The sequence below is a fragment of the Aulostomus chinensis genome, chromosome 1, assembly GCF_037954235.1.
Source record: "Aulostomus chinensis isolate RoL2024-O1b breed Wild chromosome 1, RoL_Achi_v1.0, whole genome shotgun sequence".
NCBI lineage: Eukaryota > Metazoa > Chordata > Actinopteri > Syngnathiformes > Aulostomidae > Aulostomus > Aulostomus chinensis.
Window position 1 is genome coordinate 55,682,997 of NC_141320.1, and position 22,522 is coordinate 55,705,518.

Below are 22,522 nucleotides of genomic sequence, written 5' to 3' on the forward strand. Positions count from 1 at the left end.
CGGTATCATGCAACCTAAACTAAAACATTAGTCAGATGTAATTCAGATTAAAGCAAGAGTCTCCAGATCAAAGTCAGAATTCCTGATGATGTCATCAGGGCTTTGACAGTAACTACAATTCTGTCTTTGATCTCAGGAGGACATGAAAGAAACACAACTGAGAAAAGTATATGAGACCACGGCGGCATGATGGTGCAGTGGTCAGCACTGTGGCCTCACAGCAAGAAGGTTCTGGGTTTGAGTCCAGGCTCGGGTGCAGAATCTGCATCTTCTCCCCGTGCATGCGTGGGTTCTCTCTGGGGACTCCGGCTTCTTCCCACCGTCCAAAGACATGTAATTTGGGATGAGGCTGATTGGACACTCCAAATTGACTGTAGGTATGAATGTGAGTGTGAATGGTTGTTCGTCTCTGTATGTTGGCCCTGCGATGGACTGGCGACCTGTCCAGCCTCTGGCCTGTAGATGCTGGGATAGGCTCCACCCCCCACGACCATCAATGTGGGTGTTTTGTTACTTGTATGCCACATGAAATTATTATTGGTCACTTTTCGAGCGACTGTCTCACAGTAGCAAGACAAGAACACTTCTACTTTTGACGTTGACAGTTTGTTCAACACTAAACTTCATCCAGTACCATGTTGTCAAACACTGGAACCTCCACAGTGCCTGAACAGGGACTTGAACCCTGGACCCTCAGATTAAAAGTCTGATGCTCTACCGTCTGAGCTCCTCAGGCTCTTTCTACAGCATTGAGACAGGAAAAGAAACACCTGTGAAGGTCAAACTGATGCTTTCTTGACTTGTTCAGTCCTCCATGTTAAAGTCCACCAGGCTTTTGATTGGCTCTGATTCTCTGTGGCAAAATCCAACAAGAGGCTCCAAAAATGTCCTGAATGTCACAAGGCAAGGCAATTTTATTTGTGTAGCCCGTTTTCACCAACAGTTTCTCTCAAAGGGCTTCACATGGCATCATAACAACATCCTCTGCCCTCAGACCCTCACATCGACTGAGGAAAAACTCCATAGAAAAGCCTTTTAACAGGGAAAAATCTGAGAAACCTCAGGGTGAGCAGCAGAGGAGGGATCCCTCACCCAGGAGGACAGACGTGCAGTAGATGTTGTTACAGACAAGAAAACAGTTTACAATACAAAATGTGGGAAACACGGAAATGTTAATAACAGCTGAAGAAGGAAGCTTCTGGTAGGGGAGGCAGGGAGAGCAAGCCAGCTTGATGGGGGACTGGATGGCAGACTGGTTCATGGAAGGGGAGCGCAGGCCGGTGTAACAGTAGGGAATAAGGGGGGGGGCGATGCAGGCGGCGGTTGGGGCTCAGGTGGATCTGTGGAAACACAGAGAAACTGCGAGACACCAAGGCCAAACTACAAAGTGCAACAAGTAGTGGTAATGACAGTTCCAAAAATGTGCAGGTAGGAGAGGAGGAGAGAGGGGGAGAGGAGAGGAGAGGAGAGGAGAGGAGGGAAGGGCTCCATGTAACCTGATGTGTCCCCCAGCAGTCTAAGCCTATAGCAGTATAGCTATCAATGGTTCAGAGCTACCTGAACCAGTCCTCACTGAAGGCTCTGTCATAGAGGAAGGTCTTAAGCCTGGACCTAAACGTAGTTAAAGTGTCTGCCTCTCTGACCCATGGAGAGAGCTGGTTCCATAGTAGAGGAGCCCGGTAACTAAAGGCTCTACCTCCCAGTCTGTTTTTATTGATACTGGGAGTCACTAAAAGACCTGCATTCTGGGAGCAGAGTGCTCTGGTGGGACAGGAGGGACTAATGAGCTCTTTCAAATAGGATGGAGCTTCATCATTGAGAGCCTTATAAGTCAGCAGAAGGATTTTGAAGTCGATTCTATTTGAGTATTTGAGTGTTTTATTTGTCACCAAGGGATCGAGCCCAAGGCGAAATTGCATTACACAACTCAAAGCCTGATACAACTATCACAAGCGATCACAATTATTACAGATTGAAAGTAATAATGGTACACTTCAGAAATTTAACAACAGCACATATACATTTGCTGTGTATGTACGCTAAACTTGAGCAGTCCGTTGACCCAATGGAGGCAAGATCCTACAGGAAGCCAGTGGGGAGAAGCTAAAGTGGGAGAGATGTGTTCTCTCTTCTTAACTCCCGTCAGAACCCTCGCTGCAGCGTTCTGGACCAGCTGGAGACTCTATAGGGAGTATTTAGGACATCCTGACAGGAGAGAGTTGCAGTAGTCCAGCCTAGAAGTGATAAATGCATGCACCAGTTTTTCAGCATCACTCTGGGAAAGGATGTTCCTAATCTTAGCGATACTTCGCAGATGGAAGAAGGCGGTCCTAGTCACATGCTTTATGTGGGAGCTGAAGGAAAGGTCCTGGTCAAAAATGACCCCAAGGTTCCTTGCAGTTGTACTCGGAGTTAGGGTGATGCCATCTAGAGTAGAGATCCGATTCAAGAGTGTGTCCCTGAGGTGTTTAGGTCCAAACACGATGACCTCAGTTTTATCTGAATTTAGCATTAAGAAGTTAGAAGACATCCAGGATTTAATGTCTTTCAGGCAGTCTTGCAGATGAGTAAGCTGGCTTGTGTCGTCTGGCTCCATCAACAAGTAAAGTTGTGTGTCATCTGCATAACAGTGAACAGAGGGCAGTGGAATATCAAATCTAGAGGTTCGGTCCATTGTGTCACGATGACGTCAAAGACAAAATTCTGAAATCAAAGAGTAAAAAAATATTCTGGGTTCAAAGAATTCTGAAGTCAAGTTTTGGAAGTCGACCATGAACATGAACCTCCAAGTCTGAAGTTTAAACTGGTAGCTGTGGTTTGACTGGTTTGTTGTTTAAGTTACCAGGTTTGTAAATACTTTCCCATTCAGGGCCTTGAATTTCAGGGGAGTCCTTCGACAAAGTCATGTCCAAATAAGGGCATTTCTGTTTCCTTGAAGCTGCTTTTGATGCTCAGCCACAGGTAAATCCCTCCTCCTAGTAACAGGACAAAGTAAACATTGTCCCCATGGTACTGAATCAGGGAGATTTGAATGTGTGGGATTTCTTTGTTCTTCATCTTCATGACTGAACAGAGAAGCTTTAGTTGATGGCAGTTTTCAAAGTGGAGCTGCTGCCAAACGGGCTTTCCTCCATTGTCAGGGTCCTGGTTCTATTTGGGCGGTGAGGACTCTTTCTGAGCTGCTTCTTGAAGGGAAGTGAAACAATGTGTGAGTGAGTGACTGCTGGAGCAGAGAAACATCTGACAGAAACTCCTTCAAGTGGAAATCTGCTCTCACAGTCCTGGTGTCCAAGCAGCAGGGTTTGATTGACAGCTGCCCCGTCCTCTATTCTGAGCGGTGTCTTCTAGGTGATGTCCCTCCCTCCCTGACGGTGCTGCCCCCCTCCAGCCAGGAGCTGCAGCAGGGGAGGGTCATGCTGGTGTGTCTGGCCAACAAGGGCTTCCCTTCAGACTGGAGTCTGGCCTGGAAGGTGGACGGCAGCAGCGGCGGCGGCGGGGAGGAGAGCAGGAGCCCCGGGGTGCTGGAGAAGGACGGCCTCTACAGCTGGAGCAGCACCCTGAGGCTCCCCGCAGACCAGTGGAGGAAGGTGTGCTCGGTGAGCTGTGAGGCCACCCAGGGCTCCCAGACTCCAGTCTCAGAGGTGCTGAGGAGAGACCAGTGTTCCCAGTCCTGACCTGACTCACTGGGACTCTGAACTCTGCAACAGTTTTCCTCTGTAAACGTTGCCATCAGAATGTTTGCTGCTCCATTTTGATTGTTGCTCTCCAGCTTCAGCTCAATAAAAACCTCTTCATCACATCAGTCCCATGTGGAGCTGCGTTGTTCCAACAACACTGAGCTCTCAGCTCATAGCAGTTCTACAATGAAGGTTCCAACACAACGTTCCATTGATCCATGAACAAAGCAGGCAGTGAGACCATGATGATGTCACATCTGTCCACTGTCCAGATGTCAGATCTGAAAATGATACGATGCCATGTTCCCTTCAACAACAGTCCAGCAGAAAGCCACCATGAAGACCTGAGGAGAAGCAAGGCAGCTCACCAGAGTCAGGAACTCCCAGTCACCTCAACAAGGTTTCTGTCCACTCACGTTCAACCAGACCAGCAGATCACCTGCATCCCCACTGCCTCACCACCAGAGGGCAGTAGAACATCAACCATAGAGGCTCCCACTGAGGAATGAACAGCACCACCAGCAGACGGCTCTCCCTCCCTGACAGCATTTAAAGGAGGTTTACTGGAGTGACTGGTCTGATCAGTCGCTGCAGCTTCCAGTAAACCATTCAGTTGAAAATACCAGCAAGTCCCATAAACCTCCTGAACATAGAGAGGGAAACATCCCTCAGAATAAGGACACACAATAAAAACCAAAGAAATGCTTGGGTCCAATCCCCCCTGACTGAGGACACCTGAGCAGACCTGACTCAGGCTGACCAGGTTGTGTTTGTTAATGTTTAGTGTTGGTGAGTGTGTGTCCTTGTGTGTTTGTGAGTGTTCATATGTGTGGTGTGACTGAGCTTCATCCAGGAGTGTGGCTGAGAGGAGCAGAGAGAGCAGTGCTGTGTGAAAGGAACTAAACTCCACATTCCAGTACACAGAGCTTGATGGGCTCTGTTGGTCCTCCAGCAGTCAGACCTGGGTTCAACACTGCTGCAGTTCTACATCTGGACCACGTTTTGTTCAAGTCTAAATCATGTTTCCCCTTCACAAAAAACTGGTGATGCATTTGTTTTAAATCAAAGAATTCTTGTACTTTATTCCATCAATGTGAACCCTTTGTTCATGGAAACTGTTTCATCTAGCAAATCTATAACCTGCACTTCTTCTGAAGATCTTGTGTCGCTCCATGTTGGAGTTCCAAAGTTGGAGGTAAGAGTGAGGGTGTGAGAGGAGGGCTGGACGGGTGAGGAGGGAGAGGTTGAAGTGGATAAAAGGCCAGGCTGCAGCACAGATAGAAGAGTTGTTGTTGCCCAGTTCTGATGGAGGAGTCAGAGTGAAAGGAGGGAAAGGAACATGAACGAGTGAAAGGAGAGGTGTGTATGACTGAAGGGGAAATGCCTCCTGGCTCCTCCAGCTGTGATTGGCGGGAATGGTCAGTGGGCGTGACTAAGGTGTGTGTGGGTATTGTAGTACAGTTGACTCATAGCTGGGCAACCGGCCCAGAAAACACACAGACACAGAAAGTTAAAAATAGTCCCCCCCCCCCCCCCCCCCGCTCACCTGGACTCCTGCACAGACATTCATGTTTTTCCTCTTGTCTTTTATTCCAAGTGCCAATAGAAGAACAGGTTAAAGGTGAAACTTGTAAAATGAGTATCGTATCAACCGTCCTAATCGAGGCGAAGAACCCAGAGCTTTTAAAACAAAGGTTAGAAATTTCTGAAAAGTGGGAGAAGCAAACCAAAGGGACGACCCCAGCATGGCCCAAGGGTGGCACCTCTAATGTGTAAAGACTTCAGTCAGATAACAACATGAATAATATTGATGGCAGTTCAGGTCTGAATGGAGGAGCAGGAGGAAAACTGGGAGTTGATGATGAGACCCTGGACAGAGACAAGCTGCAGCTCTCCAAAGACGTCTCTCAGGGAATCCTGGAAGAACTTGATGTGACCTCACGAAGGTCTGGAAGTGTTGAAGCAGGGACAGGAACTCAACTGCTGCTGCTGGGTTCCATCTGATCTGGAGCTATCATAGAGGGAGGCAGCACCATCTAGTGGAGAGACGGGACAACTGCATGTGACTGGTTTCTGCCTGTGGTCTGACTGGTTTTCAGGTTGTTCTCTTTGACTTGTAGTTATGAGGAAGCGACGCCAGATCAAATGACCATAAACACCTGGACTGAGGAGGGAGAAGGAGCAGCATCTCTCTGATCGAGGTATGAAGGCCATGATTGATGGACATGTCTGTCCATGTCGGTCACCTGTTTGTCTTGAACCACTAACTGAATTAAAGGAGGGGGAAGAAGGAGGGAAGAAAAGAACCATTGAACGAGTGTGCAGGTTGAGTTCAGGTGAGTTCAGCAGGTGAGAACCCCCCAGACCAACAGGATCCCTCTGACTGAGTCGGCTCCCTGCTTGAGTGTCCAGCTGAACCGTCTCCATCAGGAGGTGTGAAGGTGGGATTCCAGCTGGTTCACAACGAGCGTCAGTGGGAACGTTCACAGCAAACCAGCAGCGCTTGGTTTCTCATGTTGCGTCATCAGGGAAGAATGCAGGGAGAGTCTGAACGGATCCAACCAGATCTTAACATGCCAGACTTCACACTGGAGTTGAGGGACAGCTGCTGTGTCTCATCCAGACATGAAAGAGGGTCCTGACCACAGCGTCATTCAGTGTTGCTGTTTGAAGTCCTGGAGGAGGAGCAGCTGCTAGAAAAGCCTGAGTTTATGATTCTGAGCTGTTGGAGGAGTGAAGCTGAGACTCAAACCTGGAATCTGATCCGAACCATCAGAGTTTCATGATGCTTTGATCAACATTCCGAGTAGGAATGTTGGACTGAGATCTTTCCAAAGTCAGAGCTGCTGGTTCCTTCACCTGCACTCGCTGCTTCATGGAGATTCTGTTCTCCATCAGAAGGTGATGACACCAACAGTCTGATAGTCAGGTTGTCATGGTGATACGTTTGTTACTCTGGTCCCAACAAATATGTTCTGTGAAACACAGAGAAACACAGCAACAATGAAGACACACAGCAGCCCGTTCATCGTCCAGATCATGGACATAGAAAAGAGTAGACTCCGCATCGGCCGCTACCACGAATGGGCGCTGTCGAGAAATGCAGCCACCATCTTGGTCTGGTCGCCCGCCTCACTCTGCACCGCTGTTTAACCGGCGCAATGAAGTCTCAGCACATTAAATGAATCACAGTTCGCTCAATACTACGCTATTTTTTCCTCTACAAAAGTCATTCAAAGATTCATGATGGAGGCCATAACTTTTTGGTGTTTTCAAACACTCACAATGAATCAAATAATATTTTAGAAGATGCCGGCAGTGGCTGTAGATGCCATAGTAACATAATTAATCAAGGATAACTAGGTTAGAGCTGGTTCCTGCTACGTCTCAGTGATTATTAAAAACTGGCCATTTTAATTGGCTAATTTAATATATTTATTTGATTATAGTTGATTTTGTTTAATTTTGTAGATCGATCTGTATAAACACACTAATAATGTCATAAGAAGCAGACTGTCTACTTTAATAATTGGAAAATTGAAGAAATACCCACAAATATAGAGCCTACATATCCAAAAATTGCACAGTTTCAAGTTAAACCTAAGAACATCCATCCATCGTCATCTTCTGCTTATTCCTTACTAGTAAGGGTCGCGGGGGGACTGGAGCCTATCCCAGCATCTACGGGCGAGAGGCGGGGTTCACCCTGGACAGGTCCCCAGTCCATCACAGGGCCAACATACAGAGACGAACAACCATTCACACTCACAGTCACACCTACGGTCAATTTAGAGTATCAATCAGCCTCGTCCCCTCTTGATGTCTTTGGACTGTGGGAGGAAGCTGGAGTACCAGAGAGAACCCACACAGGAACAGGGAGAACATGGAGACTCACACAGAAAGATCCCACGCTCGATCCGGGACTCCAACCCGGAACCTTCTTGCTGTGAGGCCACAGTGCTAACCACTGCACCACCATGCAGACCCCCAAGAACATATGAGATGATATTCAATTTGTTGTCATAGTAAAATGAATACTATTAGTATTAATAGTATACTATAAATAGTACTATAAACTGTGAGCAAACACGTATTGTAACGCTTAAAGTAGTATTTTTGTGGCTGCCGGGTCATCCTGAGGATTCTCAGATCTGCTGGAGGCAAGACAGAAAGACAGGGATGGATAGATGGATAGATAGATAGATAGATAGATAGATCAATAGATAGATGGATAGATAGATGGATGGATAGACAGATAGATCGATAGATAGATAGATAAATAGATAGATGGATAGATAGATAGATAGATAGATAGATAGATAGATAGATAGATAGATAGATAGATAGACAGAAAGATAGATGGATAGATAGATGGATGGATAGATAGATAGATGGATAGATAGATAGATAAATAGATAGATGGATAGATAGATGGATGGATAGATCGATAGATCGATCGATAGATAGATAGATAGATAGATAGATAGATAGATAGATAGATCAATAGATAGATAGAAAGATAGTTGGATAGATAGATAGATAGATAGATAGATAGATAGATAGATAGATAGATAGATAGATAGATAGACACAAAAAAATCTTAAAAAAGAGCTCACTTTCCTCCTTTTTCTATTTTATTCCTTCAAGTTTCTTCTCTCCTCTCCCAAACAAAGTTTTCCAATCGAATGCTAATCTGTTGCTAACACCAAAGTTGCTATAATTGTGAATAAGCCAGCTGTCTTCAAATGACTCTACTGTCAGGTAGAATGTTGAGGAAACGTTTAATCCTACTTGTGAAAAGTTAACCCTTGAGCCCTGCTCGCTAGAGTCCGTACACTGGCACAGGAATATGGTGCACAGTGCTGCGGCATCGCTGAATCACCATACGAATGACTGGAGCGTATGGGAGCTTGACCAAGATGGCGGCCGTATTTCTCGCTTCGCAGCAGTCCGAGCGGTGTCCACTCTTTATTATGGTCCAGATCGTGTCTGAGGCATACCACCCAGGCGCACCTGCTCCTTAGACGAAGGTTCCACCCTGATGCGGCAAATTTTCACCATGTTTCAATATCAAAACTGACATAAAATTTAACATGACAGCGATGTTGTTCAACTCTATTAAGGTGGTATTAAACCCTGGCAACAAAGAAAAATATTTTTGGGAATTAAATGAATATCTCAACAGGCTGCACGGTGGTGCAGTGGTCAGCACTGTGGCATCACAGCAAGAAGGTTCTGGGTTCGAGTCCCGGCTCGGGCGCAGGATCTTTCTGTGTAGAGTCTCCATGTTCTCCCTGTTCCTGTGTGGGTTCTCTCTGGTACTCCGGCTTCCTCCCACAGTCCAAAGACATGCAATTTGGGGACGAGGCTGATTGATACTCTAAATTGACCGTAGGTATGAATGTGAGTGTGAATGGTTGTTCGTCTCTGTATGTTGGTCCTGTGATGGACTGGCGACCTGTCCAGGGTGAACCCCACCTCTCGCCCGTAGATGCTGGGATAGGCTCCAGCCCTCCCGCGACCCTGACTAGTAAGGAGTAAGCAGAAGATGACGATGGATGGACGATGGAATATCTCAACACAAAAATGGTCGCACTATTTTTGGGCATGTCACACGTTCATTTGTCCGACTTTGATGTTGGATCTGATAACAGCTCTTTCAGTTCAGAGCAGCTCAACCAGAAAAGGTTCAACTGTCCTTCTGGAGTCCAGAGGTTCAGGTCTTCTTGCTGCTATCAGATGACTTCCTTCCTCCAGAAAGAGAAGAATGAATGTCTCTCCTCCATGTCTCTGAAGAGGAGAAGGATTTGAACTTGGAGGTCCTGAGATGTGAAGCTTGTTGATAAATGAAGATGTTGTTGTGTTTGTGTGAAGGTTTGAACTCTGATATGAATCAGAGTGAGGCCCCAGAGGAGGGAGCCCCTCCCCAGAAAACCAGGCTGGACTCGACTGGTCTTCGTCCTGGACCTGGACCTGGACCCAGCTGTGTGTCCTTCAGAAGCAACAACTCTATGGATCGGCCGATTGATTTCAAAGATGGTCAACAGTCTTCTGGTCAGAGGTGAGCTCTGAGGACCGAAACTCATTTTTCTTAGGCATTTTTTTCATCATCATTAAAATTTTTGACCTTCAACATTTTCCTGTTTTCCTGGATGATTTTTCCTGATCGTCAGCATTGATCAGTGTTGTTTCCATCAGGTTCTCTCAGAGGAGACCAGACCCCCCTGAACCCAGCTGTGTGTCCATGAAGAGTGATTGGTCTATGGATTGTCCTATAGAGTTCAAAGGTGGACTGGAGTCTGATCCCAGGTGAGAATGTAAACTGTCTGTTCTGATACGATCTCTTCCACTCAAGAGCAGGGGGCTGTGGGCAGGTCTGGGACCAGCCACAGACCCCCCACCTCTGCTGGGTCCAGGTCCCTGCTACCATGAAGGTCCCTGGTGTTCCTTTACTATTGGTTCTTTGACTTCATCTTGTCTCCACAGACTTGATCAGCAGAACTCAGATGGTCTCGGTGGTGAGTCCATCCAGCAACACCCAGCACACCTGGACTCCATCTTTATGGTCCGTGAGGGTTCAGTCACTCACTGGAGACCAGCAGGTTTTCAGTCACATGACCTGTTGTTGCCTCCACTCGTTTCACTCTGACATGTATTCTGTTGAAGCTGCTGAACAAGTGGTCAAAGCTCCAACTGCAGCTCGGTAGGTGGATGAAGTCCTGGATGTGTGAGGAGACTTTTACCAGTTGAACGTCATACATGAGGAACACCTCTGGTTCTCATCCTCCTTCCTCTCATGGTCTGAGTCTCTGTGGGAAGTTGGAGCAGGATAGAACAGGAATGAACAGAGACCAGAATGTGGTGGAACAGGGAGGACATTTGGCCGATGTCCCATCCAAAGAGTTTGGTCAGAATGATGAGAGCAGAACATCCTGAGCTGGACTACTAGATATTTCTTCTAGTTTAACAAGCTCTCCTCCACATGAAGGGAAGGCATTCATGAGGGCTGAAGTTAAATCATGATGTCCATGTTCTGTTTCTCCAACAACTGATCAGAAGAGTCTTTTTGTTCTGATCTCATCAGATGTTCTTCTGGTTTTAGTTTGTTCTTCTCCTCCTTTTCCTCTGGTGGATGCTTGATAAATTCCCTCCAGAGCCCATTTTTCTTCTTAAAGTCTTTCTCCAAACCCTTTGTTCACCTTGGTTTCCTCTTCTTTAGGAATTTGTCTAAACTCCTTCAACAGACAACGTTGGTCAAAAAGAGTCCAAAATGGCTATAAAACCTCATCCTAGGATTCACTGCTGTCCTCTCCAGAAACTTCCTGTCCATCAGGACTCTCAGGTTCTGCTCTGAGCCTTCATTGCCTCTGGTGATTTGTTCCCTCCAAACTCTTCCTCTGCCTGTTTGTTCTGAGTTTGAAGTTCTTCTTCATCTCTGCCACTGTAAACAGGCAAATGGTGGCTCCCACCAGCCACTAACAGTTGACTTTCCTCTGTCCATCAATCACATTGATAGAAAGATTGTCCATCAGTGCTGCTCTGTTCTCTCAGGTTCTTTTAGGTTCTACAACGACTGGATAGAAACTCCACTAAACATGAAGGAACAAATTCTGCAGTTTTGAATGATCAACAGATTTCACCAAATCCAACAAACCAAACTCTCACTTTATCCTGATGCTCTTCACGTCATCCTGGAAGTGGATGAAACTGATCGATGCGTGACCCGGCGCTCTAGAAACACAACTAACTAATATGGTTCTGCAACACAACTAACTAATATGGTTCAGCCTCAATTTCAGAGGTCACACATCCATCAGCTTCTCAGTAACCATGGTGATCTGATCAAGAACCTGGCATTGAAGAGCAACAGCCCCCTCTCTCTGACCCTGGTTGGACTAAACCTTTCAGAGCCTCTCCTCCATGCTGCAGCTCATTATTATCATTCAGCCAAGGCTCCAAAGTTGCTGCTCACTAAATCTCTGCTGAAACTGATGACGCTCTCTTTGATTGAGGAGAAGTTGCTGCAGAGCCTCCTGCTGGTGAAGTGAAGGACTGAAAACTGCTCCATTTGACCCCAGAACTGAACTCCTCTTCAGAATAACAGTCACAATTCAAGCTGATGTTCTGGTGGAAGTGGATCTCTGATCAGTGACATTTTCTAACTCCTAAATTGTTGGATCTTGACAGCAGAAGACTTCCGATGTGTGGATTCACTCATTTTCTTCCAGTTTTCCCAGATTTATCTCTCCCAAACTGAAGTTGCTGATATTTCACAGCACAACTCCATTGACATTGGGACATCTCCTCACTCCTCCTCCTCTCCTCCTCAACATTCAACATTGTCATGAATGTTGATCAAGATCTTCCAGGTCTCTGACCACTGTCACTTTTACCTGCTCAGGTGAGCGTTCAGTCTGATCGGGACTCTCCAGCTCCTCTCCACCAGTCCTGAATTCTCTTCCTCTTTGTCAGGATTCTGTCTCAGTCTCAGTTTCTCTTTGTGAGAGGCTCTTCTGCATGGACACCTGGACTCTTTGCTCCTCAGCTTCATGTTTTCTGCTCACAAATGGAGCGATGATGCTGAGCCTGTTGTTGTGTCTCTGGTTTGGTGGACGAGCAGCGATCTGGTCCCTGTTCATAGGAACCTCTCTGTTGTTGAAGAACTCCCTGACTCGCTGCTCAAGTGACTGCAGTTCACCTCTGGGTGCATCCTCACCCTGCTGGTCAGCAGCTGTGAGGCAGCAGAGGTGCGGTGGCTGGTCTCAGGTCCAGACATCACCAAGTCCTCGTCCTTGTTTATTGCTCCAAATCTTCCCCTCTCTTTTCAGTCTCTTCTCCTCTCTGGTCTTCTTCTTTGATGGCAGCCCTCAGGTGCTGCTCTTCATCAGTCTAATCTAGTTGGTCCTTCTGTTGCTGGCAACCAGACGTCGATCCTCTGACTTGAAGTTCAGAGACTTTTGAACTTCCTCCTCGTCTTCTGCTGGTTTATTAGCAGTGTTTTCTTTGGTTCATTATGAATGGACTTGGAAAGAAAAAAGAAAACAACTTTCCTGAGAGACTCCAGCTCATCCAATATGGCCGCTGTGACATCACATTGTAGCACACGTCATCAAAAGAGACCAAAAATAGTAGAAATCAATCAGAGAAGTTTTTTTTTTAACCTGTCCTGTCCAGAAGCAGCATCCATGTTCCTGGTGCTTTGTTGGACTGAAGCAGTTCTACTCTGCGAAGGAGGAACCTGATAAACTCCTCCTATCACCATCTGTGTTGAACTTTATTAGGAATGGTGTTGGTTCATTGATGAAGCTACCAGACTGAGGCTCAGGAGTGGACAGGAAGCGAGAACAGGGACAGGACAGGGGAAGACAAGTGGGGGGGGGGGACAAAAACAACAACAACAAAAACAAACAAAAAAACAAAAACCAAACAAACAAAGAAAAAGTAAAAACAACAACAGAGAGGAGAAAAGAAAAAAAAAGGAAAAAACAGTGGTTGCAGAATTTCTGGTGCAGGCTTACCATTTGGTTTAATATAATTTTAAAATAAATGTCTGAGTGTGTGATTATGGGTCAGTTGTGCACCGCATGCGTGTATGTGTGTATACATGTGTGTATGTGTATGTGTGTGTGCTCCGGTTTGTCTTGGATGCTGTGTGTAGCTGGCTGTAGCTGATGTGGGGGGGGCCAGGACATCGCACCCCCAGTCCAGGAAAGCAGGCAGGTCAGGACCAGGCCACCAGAGCACCCAGAAACCCCCAGGACACAGGGAACAGGGGCACAGTGCCCCTCTGGCCCGAGACCCGACCAGAGCCACCCAAGAGGTCCGCCAGCAGCAAGGCCGACACCCACCCACACCCCACACCCAGGCGGGGCAGCCACAGCCCACCACAACGACCAGGCCCACCGCCCCCAAACGGAGCTACCCCCCCAACCCACCATCCCCGTCCCCTCCACCCATCCCCTGTTCTCCCCCTCCCCCCAGAGCAGGCGGGCTTCAGGCTATAGGGCACCACCAGCCAGGCAGCCGGGAACCCCCACTCCCCGGAAAGGTCCAGCCCGCCCGCCGGGGTGAGCCGAAGGCACGCACGCCCAGGGACGCCACCCCCGGACAAAACAATCATACTCTCATCTTCTTCCATACAGGGGCTGAGTACTCCATAGATGCTGATACGGTCCAGGGCACCTCAGACTTAGTGAAGCCGCCAGCGACCGATCCACCGCACAACAGCAGGGCCCACGACCAACCCCAACCCCAGCGTGTTGTGCGTGGGAATGTAGATGTGATGATGTGGATGACTAGAATGTAGTTAAAATTGGCGGAGGCACCCAGGGCATGGGAGCCCCGCCGGTTGCAGACGGCAGAGTTTCCCAGTACATCCTCATGCACTCCTCCAAGCCCTAAATGTCTACGATGTGATTAAAATTGGGGGGTCCAGCCCCTCAAGGTCTAGTGTCACATAAGATGTGATGTGATGGGACAGAGAGGCGATGAGAGGGGCTGAGGAATGTGCCAGACCTGCAGGGGGCCAACTTCCAGACTGGCCCCGCTGACCACCCCATCACCACTGCAACCAGCCGACAGGGAGTCTAGCCTACCTGGTCCAGGGGTCAGATTGGAGCACCAAGGGGCACTGTCCGGAGATCCGGGCAGAGGGTCCACCATCGCGCAGTGCGAGGGCAGACTCCAGCTCATCCAATATGGCCGCTGTGACGTCACATTGTAGCACACATCATCAAAAGAGACCAAAAATCCCCAAATAGTAGAAATCAATCAGACAAGTTGAGGCTTCCTGTTCTTGTAAAGCTGGAAACTCCCTCAGAATCAGACCAGTGGGTTCAAACTAGTTCACATTGTTAAAGTGATGCTTCACCTAAAAAGTGGATTCTGCTGGTCAAGAACTCACCAACAGGAGTCGTGAGCTCTCAGAGAGGTTCTCCTCCCCCATGACTTCTGTGGGACTGCAGAATGCAGGAGGATCCAGCCACGTATCTTTAGCTTGAAGCTACTTTACTTTATTTATATCTATATGGCACTTTTCAGACAGAAACTGCAACACAAAGTGCTTCACAGAAATAAAAGAAAACATTAAATACAATATAAAGCCACCGAGACCCCCTGACCCGGAAAGACCGGGTACACTCCACATATAATGCAGAGCCCCCCAGCTCTCTGGGCCTGGACGATCCAAAGCACGACACCCCTGCAGGCGGACCAGACACACCTCCCAGTGTGGAGGGCCCCCACCAGGAAACACTGGAGCTAAAAACTAAAAGACTAAAAACTAAAAGACTAAAAGAAGGTTGAATAGGAAAGAATAGAAATTACAAAAATATTTAAGTATCAGAATTACATAAATACATATATATATATATATATACATACATATAAAATCTAAAAGTTTAAGAGCTAATTGAAAAGTAGAATAAAATAATTAAAAGATAAACGTAACACTAAAATATAGTGATAAAATTAAAGGATAAAAGAGACTGAATCAGTTAAATCAGTTCAAAGCGAAGCTAAAAAGGTGAGTCTTGAGCCTGATAACGACAGCTACCAAGAGCTAAACTGTCCAGAAACTTCTGTTTCCAAACTCTCCAGGTCATCGTCAGGGAAAATCAATGTCTTCTTGTCCAGACGCATATTTTTGAGCACTTGAAAGTCAGAAACACTCATTGGGTGATGTATCGCTTTAAAGATTAACACTAAAGAATTAAAATCACTGAGCAGAGAATGAGAGCAGACTTCATCATTGATGAGTTGGTGTTGACGCCATGTTTGCTCATGTTTCCATTTCTTCTTCAGGCTGAGGGAGAGTGAGCTCTCAGAGAGAAGTTGTTCAGTTCTGTCTTCAGTTCTCAGCTCTCAGTCCTCCAGTCTGAGAGAACTGGACCTGAGCTGGAACCTGCTGCAGGATTCAGGAGTGGAGCTGCTGTGTGCTGGACTGGAGGATCCACACTGTCACCTGGAAACTCTCAGGTCAGAGTCCAGCTCTCATCTTAGCAGGCCTCCACTCCACCCTCGCCTGGTGATATATATTTATATATATATATATTTATTTATTTATTTATTTATACACACACACATATGTATATATATATATATATATATATATATATATATATATATATATATATATATATATATATATATTCATTTATTTATTTATCTATACAATATAGAAACCATTTGGAGTCAAATGCTTCAAGGAGCAACTTCCAACCAGTAAAGCCTGTCAATGGTGACTGGTATCTGTACTGGTGTCTCTTTAGATGGTCAGGCTCAGACTGGTCCAGCAGCTGGGAGTCTGAAGCTCAAGGGGCCTCACCAGAGGTTTTAGTGGGCACTTTAGAGCAGCGACTAAACTCCTGCCAGAGGACCTGAGGGGCTGCACTGGTTCATCCACTGAAGACCAGTAGACATGCTGGTGGAGACCAGGAAGTGCTTGAACAACAAGCCCACAACAGGACCATCAATGTGCATGCTGGAAGACAACCAGTGGAGAGACTTAGAACCATGAAATGTGGCTCTGCTTCTGGTTCTGCTCAGGACTGGGACTGCCCAGTTCTGACTGATGACACAGAGCCAAAAGGTCAAAGGTCAACTTCAATGTGACATCATGATCCTTCATTCAAGGCATCTTAGTACTATCTTGAGGGATCAATGATAACTTCATTTTGCCATCATAACATTTAAACATTCTATCAAAGTCCTTCAAAGTTTTCTTGAACCTGTTTAAATCTGCAAATGAGGCATCAACTCCAAACATCCACATATCAAAGCTGATCCTGAACCAGAGATGAGAACAGATTTCATCATTGATGAGTTGGTGTTGACGCCATGTTTGCTCATGTTTCCATTTCTTCTTCAGGCTGAGGGAGTGTGAGCTCTCAGAGAGAAGTTTTTCAGTTCTGTCTTCAGTTCTCAGCTCTCAGTCCTCCAGTCTGAGAGAACTGGACCTGAGTGGGAACCTGCTGCAGGATTCAGGAATGGAGCTGCTGTGTGCTGGACTGGAGGATCCACACTGTCACCTGGAAACTCTCAGGTCAGTAGCAGAAACCTGCCTCCCCCACTGAGCATCACCAGGATGGATCTGATGTGGTTGGAATGATTCACCTTAACAAAGATTTGATTTGAACCACGATTCATGACTGCAGCTTTGATTCATTTAGAACGACTGGAGTCGATTCGATTCGGGGTCTTGAAAGTGATTCAGTCACTTTTTGCCAAAGTTCAACTAAACTGTCCAACTGTGCCATGAATACCAGGCTACTAGAGAGTTCAGGGAGGAGTCCCAGATCTCTGCTGTTTGCTGGAGGGAATCAGGTTTGAAATAATGGACAGAAACAAGAACACAACAGTTCATGGCAAATGTCTACCTTTTGTTTGAATTATCAGTGCTTTGCATGTTGCAGCATCACAGCACAACAATCAAGTGCACCAAAGTTCTTTTCAGGTTCATGAGGGCGGTCCTGGCCGGTCCAGGTGTGGCACCTCAGGAGGTGGTTGAACAGATCAGTGGTGTTGCCGTTGTGTTTTATTCCACATTTACATTCTCCAAACAGCCACCGACTGATTTAAACCTCCTCCGTCTTTGTAAGAGCCAAAGTGTTGACATAGACTCTCCAAAACCATGGCAGGAAAATATCTCTCTCTCCTCTGCCCTCCGCCATGCTGTGTTGCTGCTGAGTCCCACTTCTGCCGCCGCGTACCGCCGAGGTCACAGACAGGTAGACTCAACTGAGTGACGTTTGACGTGTCTAAAAGCCCCAAACACACAATCACTCAAGTCTGCAGTGCTTAAATCCAGTGGATATTTTCCCAGCATGGATTTAGTCGATTCTTTGCCATTTCCAACAGTTTCTAATGGATACGTGTCGATCAGAACGCCAGTTTGCTGAGCACAGATGGATGCATGTGAATGGTAGGGTTAGAAACTGGGTCATCAATCTCTGGATGAGAGGTTCCACACCTGGATCTGATAGTGGGAGAGAGACACAGAGAGCAGAGAATGAGTGGACACGGCAGCCAAACGTCCTGAAACGTGACCTGTTATTGAGACACAACCCCATGAGGTCATGTTGTCCTCAGAGCCATCAGAAGAATCTCTCTCAGTGAGCTGTCACGTGATCAGACGGTGTCATAATACGCCACTTTTAGCTCAGTGATGGTCTCTCTGCTTCAACAAAGGACATCAGCTGATCCTTCACTGGGGTCCAGGACTCATTGGTGGACAAACCACTGAGAGAATGTGGCCCCATGTGGACCAGACCACCTCTGAATGTGGTTCCAGTGATCAGATCTCAGGAAACATGGAGTGCTGGCACGCCTGCTATTAAGACTGACAACAAGAGGAGAGAGAAGTCAATGATTCACTGTGAAGAAACAAGAGACTCTCAAACGTCTGTGAGCATGAAATCATGACAATTAATATCCCAAAGGTCAACTTGACTGTGACATCATCGTCCATCACTGACGGCCTCTTAGTGACATCTTCAGGATCAATGATGACTTCATTTTACCACCATGACATTTAAATGTTCTATCAAAGTTCTTGAAGGTTTCCTATCAACCTGTTTAAAAATGCAAATGAGGCATCAACTCCAAACGTCTACATATCAAAGCTGATCCTGAACCAGAGATGAGAACAGATTTCATCATTGATGAGTTGGTGTTGACGCCATGTTTGCTTATGTTTCCATTTCTTCTTCAGGCTGAGGGAGTGTGAGCTCTCAGAGAGAAGTTGTTCAGTTCTGTCTTCAGTTCTCAGCTCTCAGTCCTCCAGTCTGAGAGAACTGGACCTGAGCTGGAACCTGCTGCAGGATTCAGGAGTGGAGCTGCTGTGTGCTGGACTGGAGGATCCCCACTGTCACCTGGAAACTCTCAGGTCAGAGTCCAGCTCTCATCTCATCAGGCCTCCACTCCACCCACAATTTCTTTACTTTGACTCAAACAGTCATGATGAACTGGTAAGATTTTGGAGTTCAAAGGTCACTGTGACAACAAAACATGTTCTTAATGAAGAGATTTGAGCCGATGTTCAAGCCACATGAAGGTCAGTTTTATTCTGGAGGGTCGATCGAAGCCTGATCAGTGAGCAACCGGCTGTCTGACATTTGGAGGAATTTCAAACGCTCAGAAGTGTCGGTCAGCGTCGTCGTGATCTCCTACAGTGGAAGCAGAGCTACCAGCTGTTTGTCCAACCTCAGGTCACCTGACACTTATACAGTGATGAGCCACATCACGGAGGCAGGTTGGTTGCTATGGCAACAGCAGGAATGCCTGTCAACTACTGCTGTGAATCTGTTCTTTATAAATAGTCACCTTCCAAACCTCCCTCAGTGGTCACCATGTAGCAGTGGGACATCACTCAAGAAGTGATGGTCAACTTCAGCACGAGTGCCTGAGTCCAATGTGTTGTTTTCCTGACCTCCAGCCTGGATTTCCAGTTGTTTCCAGGGAACAGCAGCGTTTGCTGCCGCCTCCATAAAAAGGCTCCAGCCACCCAGAGGTGTCTGCCTGCTTAGTGCAGTGGCTCCAAGCGCTTCTGGTTGAACACCGTCTCTCTTTGATGTGGGTGGGGACTCGTCACCATGGTAACACAGTGGAGGAGGAGCTTGTTCCTGTGGTTCATCCTTAACTATGAATGTGTGATAGATTCTCTGGTAATGGAGAAAGAAGCGTTTTATCTGAGGGTAGTGAGAAGGTGAACTCCTGTCGTGAGTGACGCGACTCAACAACCTGCACGCTGTCATGACAGTGAAACAGCAGAAACCTCACTGATCAAAGCAGGTCACCAGAGAGAAGTCAGAACAAAGACTGGAGGAGGAAGTGTTCCATTTGTTGGTGAAGACCAGAGGAACTTGACAAAGCAGCTGCTGGTGTGGGAAGCAGTGAGAGCAGATGGACAGAATCCAGCTGTTTGTCAACAGTTCCTCTGGAATATCCTGCTGGTAGTAGATTACTGAGGCCTGGTAGCTTTGTTCCTGAGGAAACTGTCACTGTGACGGTGCAGTTGGACCACAGCCTTTAGCCTGGCACTGCTAAAGCAACTATAAAAACCTCACTAACTTGGAGTGAAGACCATCAACATCTGAAAGGTTCAGGTTCCAGGATTTGGTAGAACAGTGAATGAACTATGTTCTCTTAACTGCAGGCTGGAACATTGTGGGATCAGAGAGGAAGGTTTTACTTCTCTGGCCTCGGCTCTGAGCTCCAACCCCTCCCACCTGAGAGAGCTGGACCTGAGGTTCAATCATCCAGGAGGCCCAGGAGTGGACCTGCTGTCTGCTGGACTGAAGGATCCTCACTGGAGGCTGGAGACTCTCAGGTAGGAACAGAGAAGCAGAGCTTCAGAACAACACTACAGGTTCTCCTCAGAACTTCCTCAGAACTGATTCAGTCATATTTGCTTTGTTCTCTGGTGTTTGATTCAGACCAACTGGAGGAGGCCCTCGGGGAGATGTTGGGCCCCAAAGTGACATCAAAATATTTCAGACACGATGGACGGTTTCACAAAATACTGATTATTTTTAGTTTGTGTCATTCATAACTGTAACAGTGAAATACTATAAACCAGCACATCTAAAGTTCACTGCAGTTTGTAAAGACAACTTCCCTGAAACGTGGGTGCAGAGGGACTTCCTGCAAGGTGGTGCCTGAGGCCTCCATCAGACCTCCTGTGTCTTTAAACTGTCCCACTAAGGTGAGCGTTTGCTTCCTGCTGAGGCTCATAATCACCACTTCTTTGTGATTTCTTTTCTCCAGTCTTGAGCCACGAGCCTGGTGGACTTGAAGGTGCCTCACATGTGGAGTTTGTCTCCTGAAGGATGAGCTACTTGAGTCCGTCCTTGCTGGACTCTCCCTGCCCAGGAAAGGAGTGTTGAGTTTCCCTGTGCAGCTCCTGAGCCCAACCAGTGGAGGTTGATTCCCTGAGGCTCAGTTCCCCAGACAGCTTCAAGATTCAGGCTTTCTCAACTTTTCCAGATGAAGGTTGTTCCTGATTGTCTCATGTTTGTATTCCTGCTGACCCCTGACCCCAGTAACCCTCCTGATGAAGGTTGTTCCTGATTGTCTCATGTTTGGATTCCTGCTGACCCCTGACCCTGGTAACCCTCCTGATGAAGGTTGTTCCTGATTGTCTCATGTTTGTATTCCTGCTGACCCCTGACCCTGGTAACCCTCCTGATGAAGGTTGTTCCTGATTGTCTCATGTTTGTATTCCTGCTGACCCCTGACACTGGTAACCCTCCTGATGACGGTTGTTCCTGATTGTCTCATGTTTGTATTCCTGCTGACCCCTGACCCTGGTAACCCTCCAGATGAAGGTTGTTCCTGATTGTCTCATGTTCGTATTCCTGCTGACCCCTGACCCTGGTAACCCTCCTGATGAAGGTGGTTCCTGATTGTCTCATGTTCATATTCCTGCTGACCCCTGACCCTGGTAACTCTCCTGATGAAGGTTGTTCCTGATTGTCTCTTGTTTGTATTCCTGCTGACCCCTGACCCTGGTAAACCTCCAGATGAAGGTTGTTCCTGATTGTCTCATGTTCGTATTCCTGCTGACCCCTGACCCTGGTAACCCTCCTGATGAAGGTTGTTCCTGATTGTCACTTGTTTGTATTCCTGCTGACCCCTGACCCTGGAAACCCTCCTGATGAAGGTTGTTCCTGATTGTCTCATGTTTGTTTTCCTGCCGACCCCTGACCCTGGTAACCCTCCTGATGAAGGTTGTTCATGATTGTCTCATGTTTGTATTCCTGCTGACCCCTGACCCTGGTAACCCTCCTGATGAAGGTTGTTCCTGATTGTCTCATGTTTGTTTTCCTGCTGACCCCTGACACTGGTAACCCTCCTGATGAAGGTTGTTCCTGATTGTCTCTTGTTTTTATTCCTGCCGACCCTTGACCCTGGTAACCCTCCTGATGAAGGTTGTTCCTGATTGTCTCTTGTTTGTATTCCTGCTGACCCCTGACCCTGGTAACCCTCCTGATATAGGTTTTCCTGATTGTCTCATGTTTGTATTCCTGCTGACCCCTGACCCTGGTAACCCTCCTGATGAAGGTTGTTCATGATTGTCTCTTGTTTGTATTCCTGCTGACCCCTGACCCTGGTAAATATCATCCCATCATTGTAGAATTTAAGTTGTTCAATTTGTTTGTGTAAATGCTGAAATGAGTTGCTGTGTAAAATGGAGCAAATTTGTCTATGAAAAATTTTAGAACTGAAATTTTCAACTTCTTCATGGAATTTTGTGAACTTAAGTGTTGAATCATATAAAATAAAAGACCAAAAATTTATTCATTTCTGCATTTTTATTGAGGAACACAAGTTCTGTCAGGTCCATTCACGTCAAGAAACAATGGGATGATAATGAGCTTGATTTGTTTATTATAGCTCAAACTGGCGGTATGGCTCTGTTCAGAGGAGTCCCCTGAGAATTTTTCATGAGCACCATGAAACAGGGGACCAGCAGCATGAGGGAAGGTTCTCCCAGTTTAAGACTGGAAGAGCAAACATACCCCCGTGAACAGAGCAGCAACATGACATGGAACAAACTATGCCATATATACACGACAAGGTGGAGCTGGGGAGGTGGGGGGTAGCAAGTTGCAAGCAGGAGCAACTGTACAGCAAATAGCAGCAGATAGCAGCAGGCAGAGCAGCATAGCAGTAGATAGCAGCAGCGATAGCAGATAGCAGATAGCAGATAGCAGCTGTAGATAAGCTGATTGATCAGTTTGATTGATGGACGGGAAAGCCAACAGCGCTTGACTACCATGGCCTGACAGAACTAATCTTGTTCCAGGACAAACATGAAGAAGGATCTTTGGAACATTTTCACATCT

General features: G+C 46.8%; 1 protein-coding gene across 3 annotated transcripts; it reads left to right on the forward strand.

The window, feature by feature from the left end:
- Positions 1-5,765: 5,765 nt before the first annotated feature.
- Positions 5,766-21,959, forward strand: LOC147272273 (ribonuclease inhibitor-like). 3 transcript variants are annotated; one of them, XM_086207082.1, is made up of 8 exons: positions 5,766-5,878; positions 9,552-9,738; positions 9,876-9,986; positions 15,480-15,653; positions 16,546-16,719; positions 18,388-18,561; positions 19,831-20,004; positions 20,111-21,959. In XM_086207082.1, the coding sequence occupies exons 2-8, from the start codon at positions 9,566-9,568 to the stop codon at positions 20,208-20,210; spliced, it is 1,080 nt and encodes a 359-aa protein (XP_086063208.1). In that variant the 5' UTR covers positions 5,766-5,878; positions 9,552-9,565; the 3' UTR covers positions 20,211-21,959. The 3 variants fall into 3 exon arrangements, with proteins under 3 accessions (XP_086063208.1, XP_086063287.1, XP_086063362.1); XM_086207161.1 differs by having other exon boundaries at positions 20,442-21,959; XM_086207236.1 differs by lacking the exon at positions 5,766-5,878 and adding an exon at positions 10,164-10,242 and having other exon boundaries at positions 9,704-9,738.
- Positions 21,960-22,522: the final 563 nt, after the last annotated feature.

What these genes read in the sequence shown, in the direction of transcription:
- LOC147272273 (XM_086207082.1), top strand. Translation starts at nt 9,566, where the DNA reads ATGAATCAGAGTGAGGCCCCAGAGGAGGGAGCCCCTCCCCAGAAAACC. An exon ending in TGTCACCTGGAAACTCTCAG is followed by an intron (nt 16,720 to 18,387) that starts GTCAGTAGCAGA and finishes TTTCTTCTTCAG; the next exon opens with GCTGAGGGAGTGTGAGCTCT. An exon ending in TGTCACCTGGAAACTCTCAG is followed by an intron (nt 18,562 to 19,830) that starts GTCAGAGTCCAG and finishes TCTTAACTGCAG; the next exon opens with GCTGGAACATTGTGGGATCA.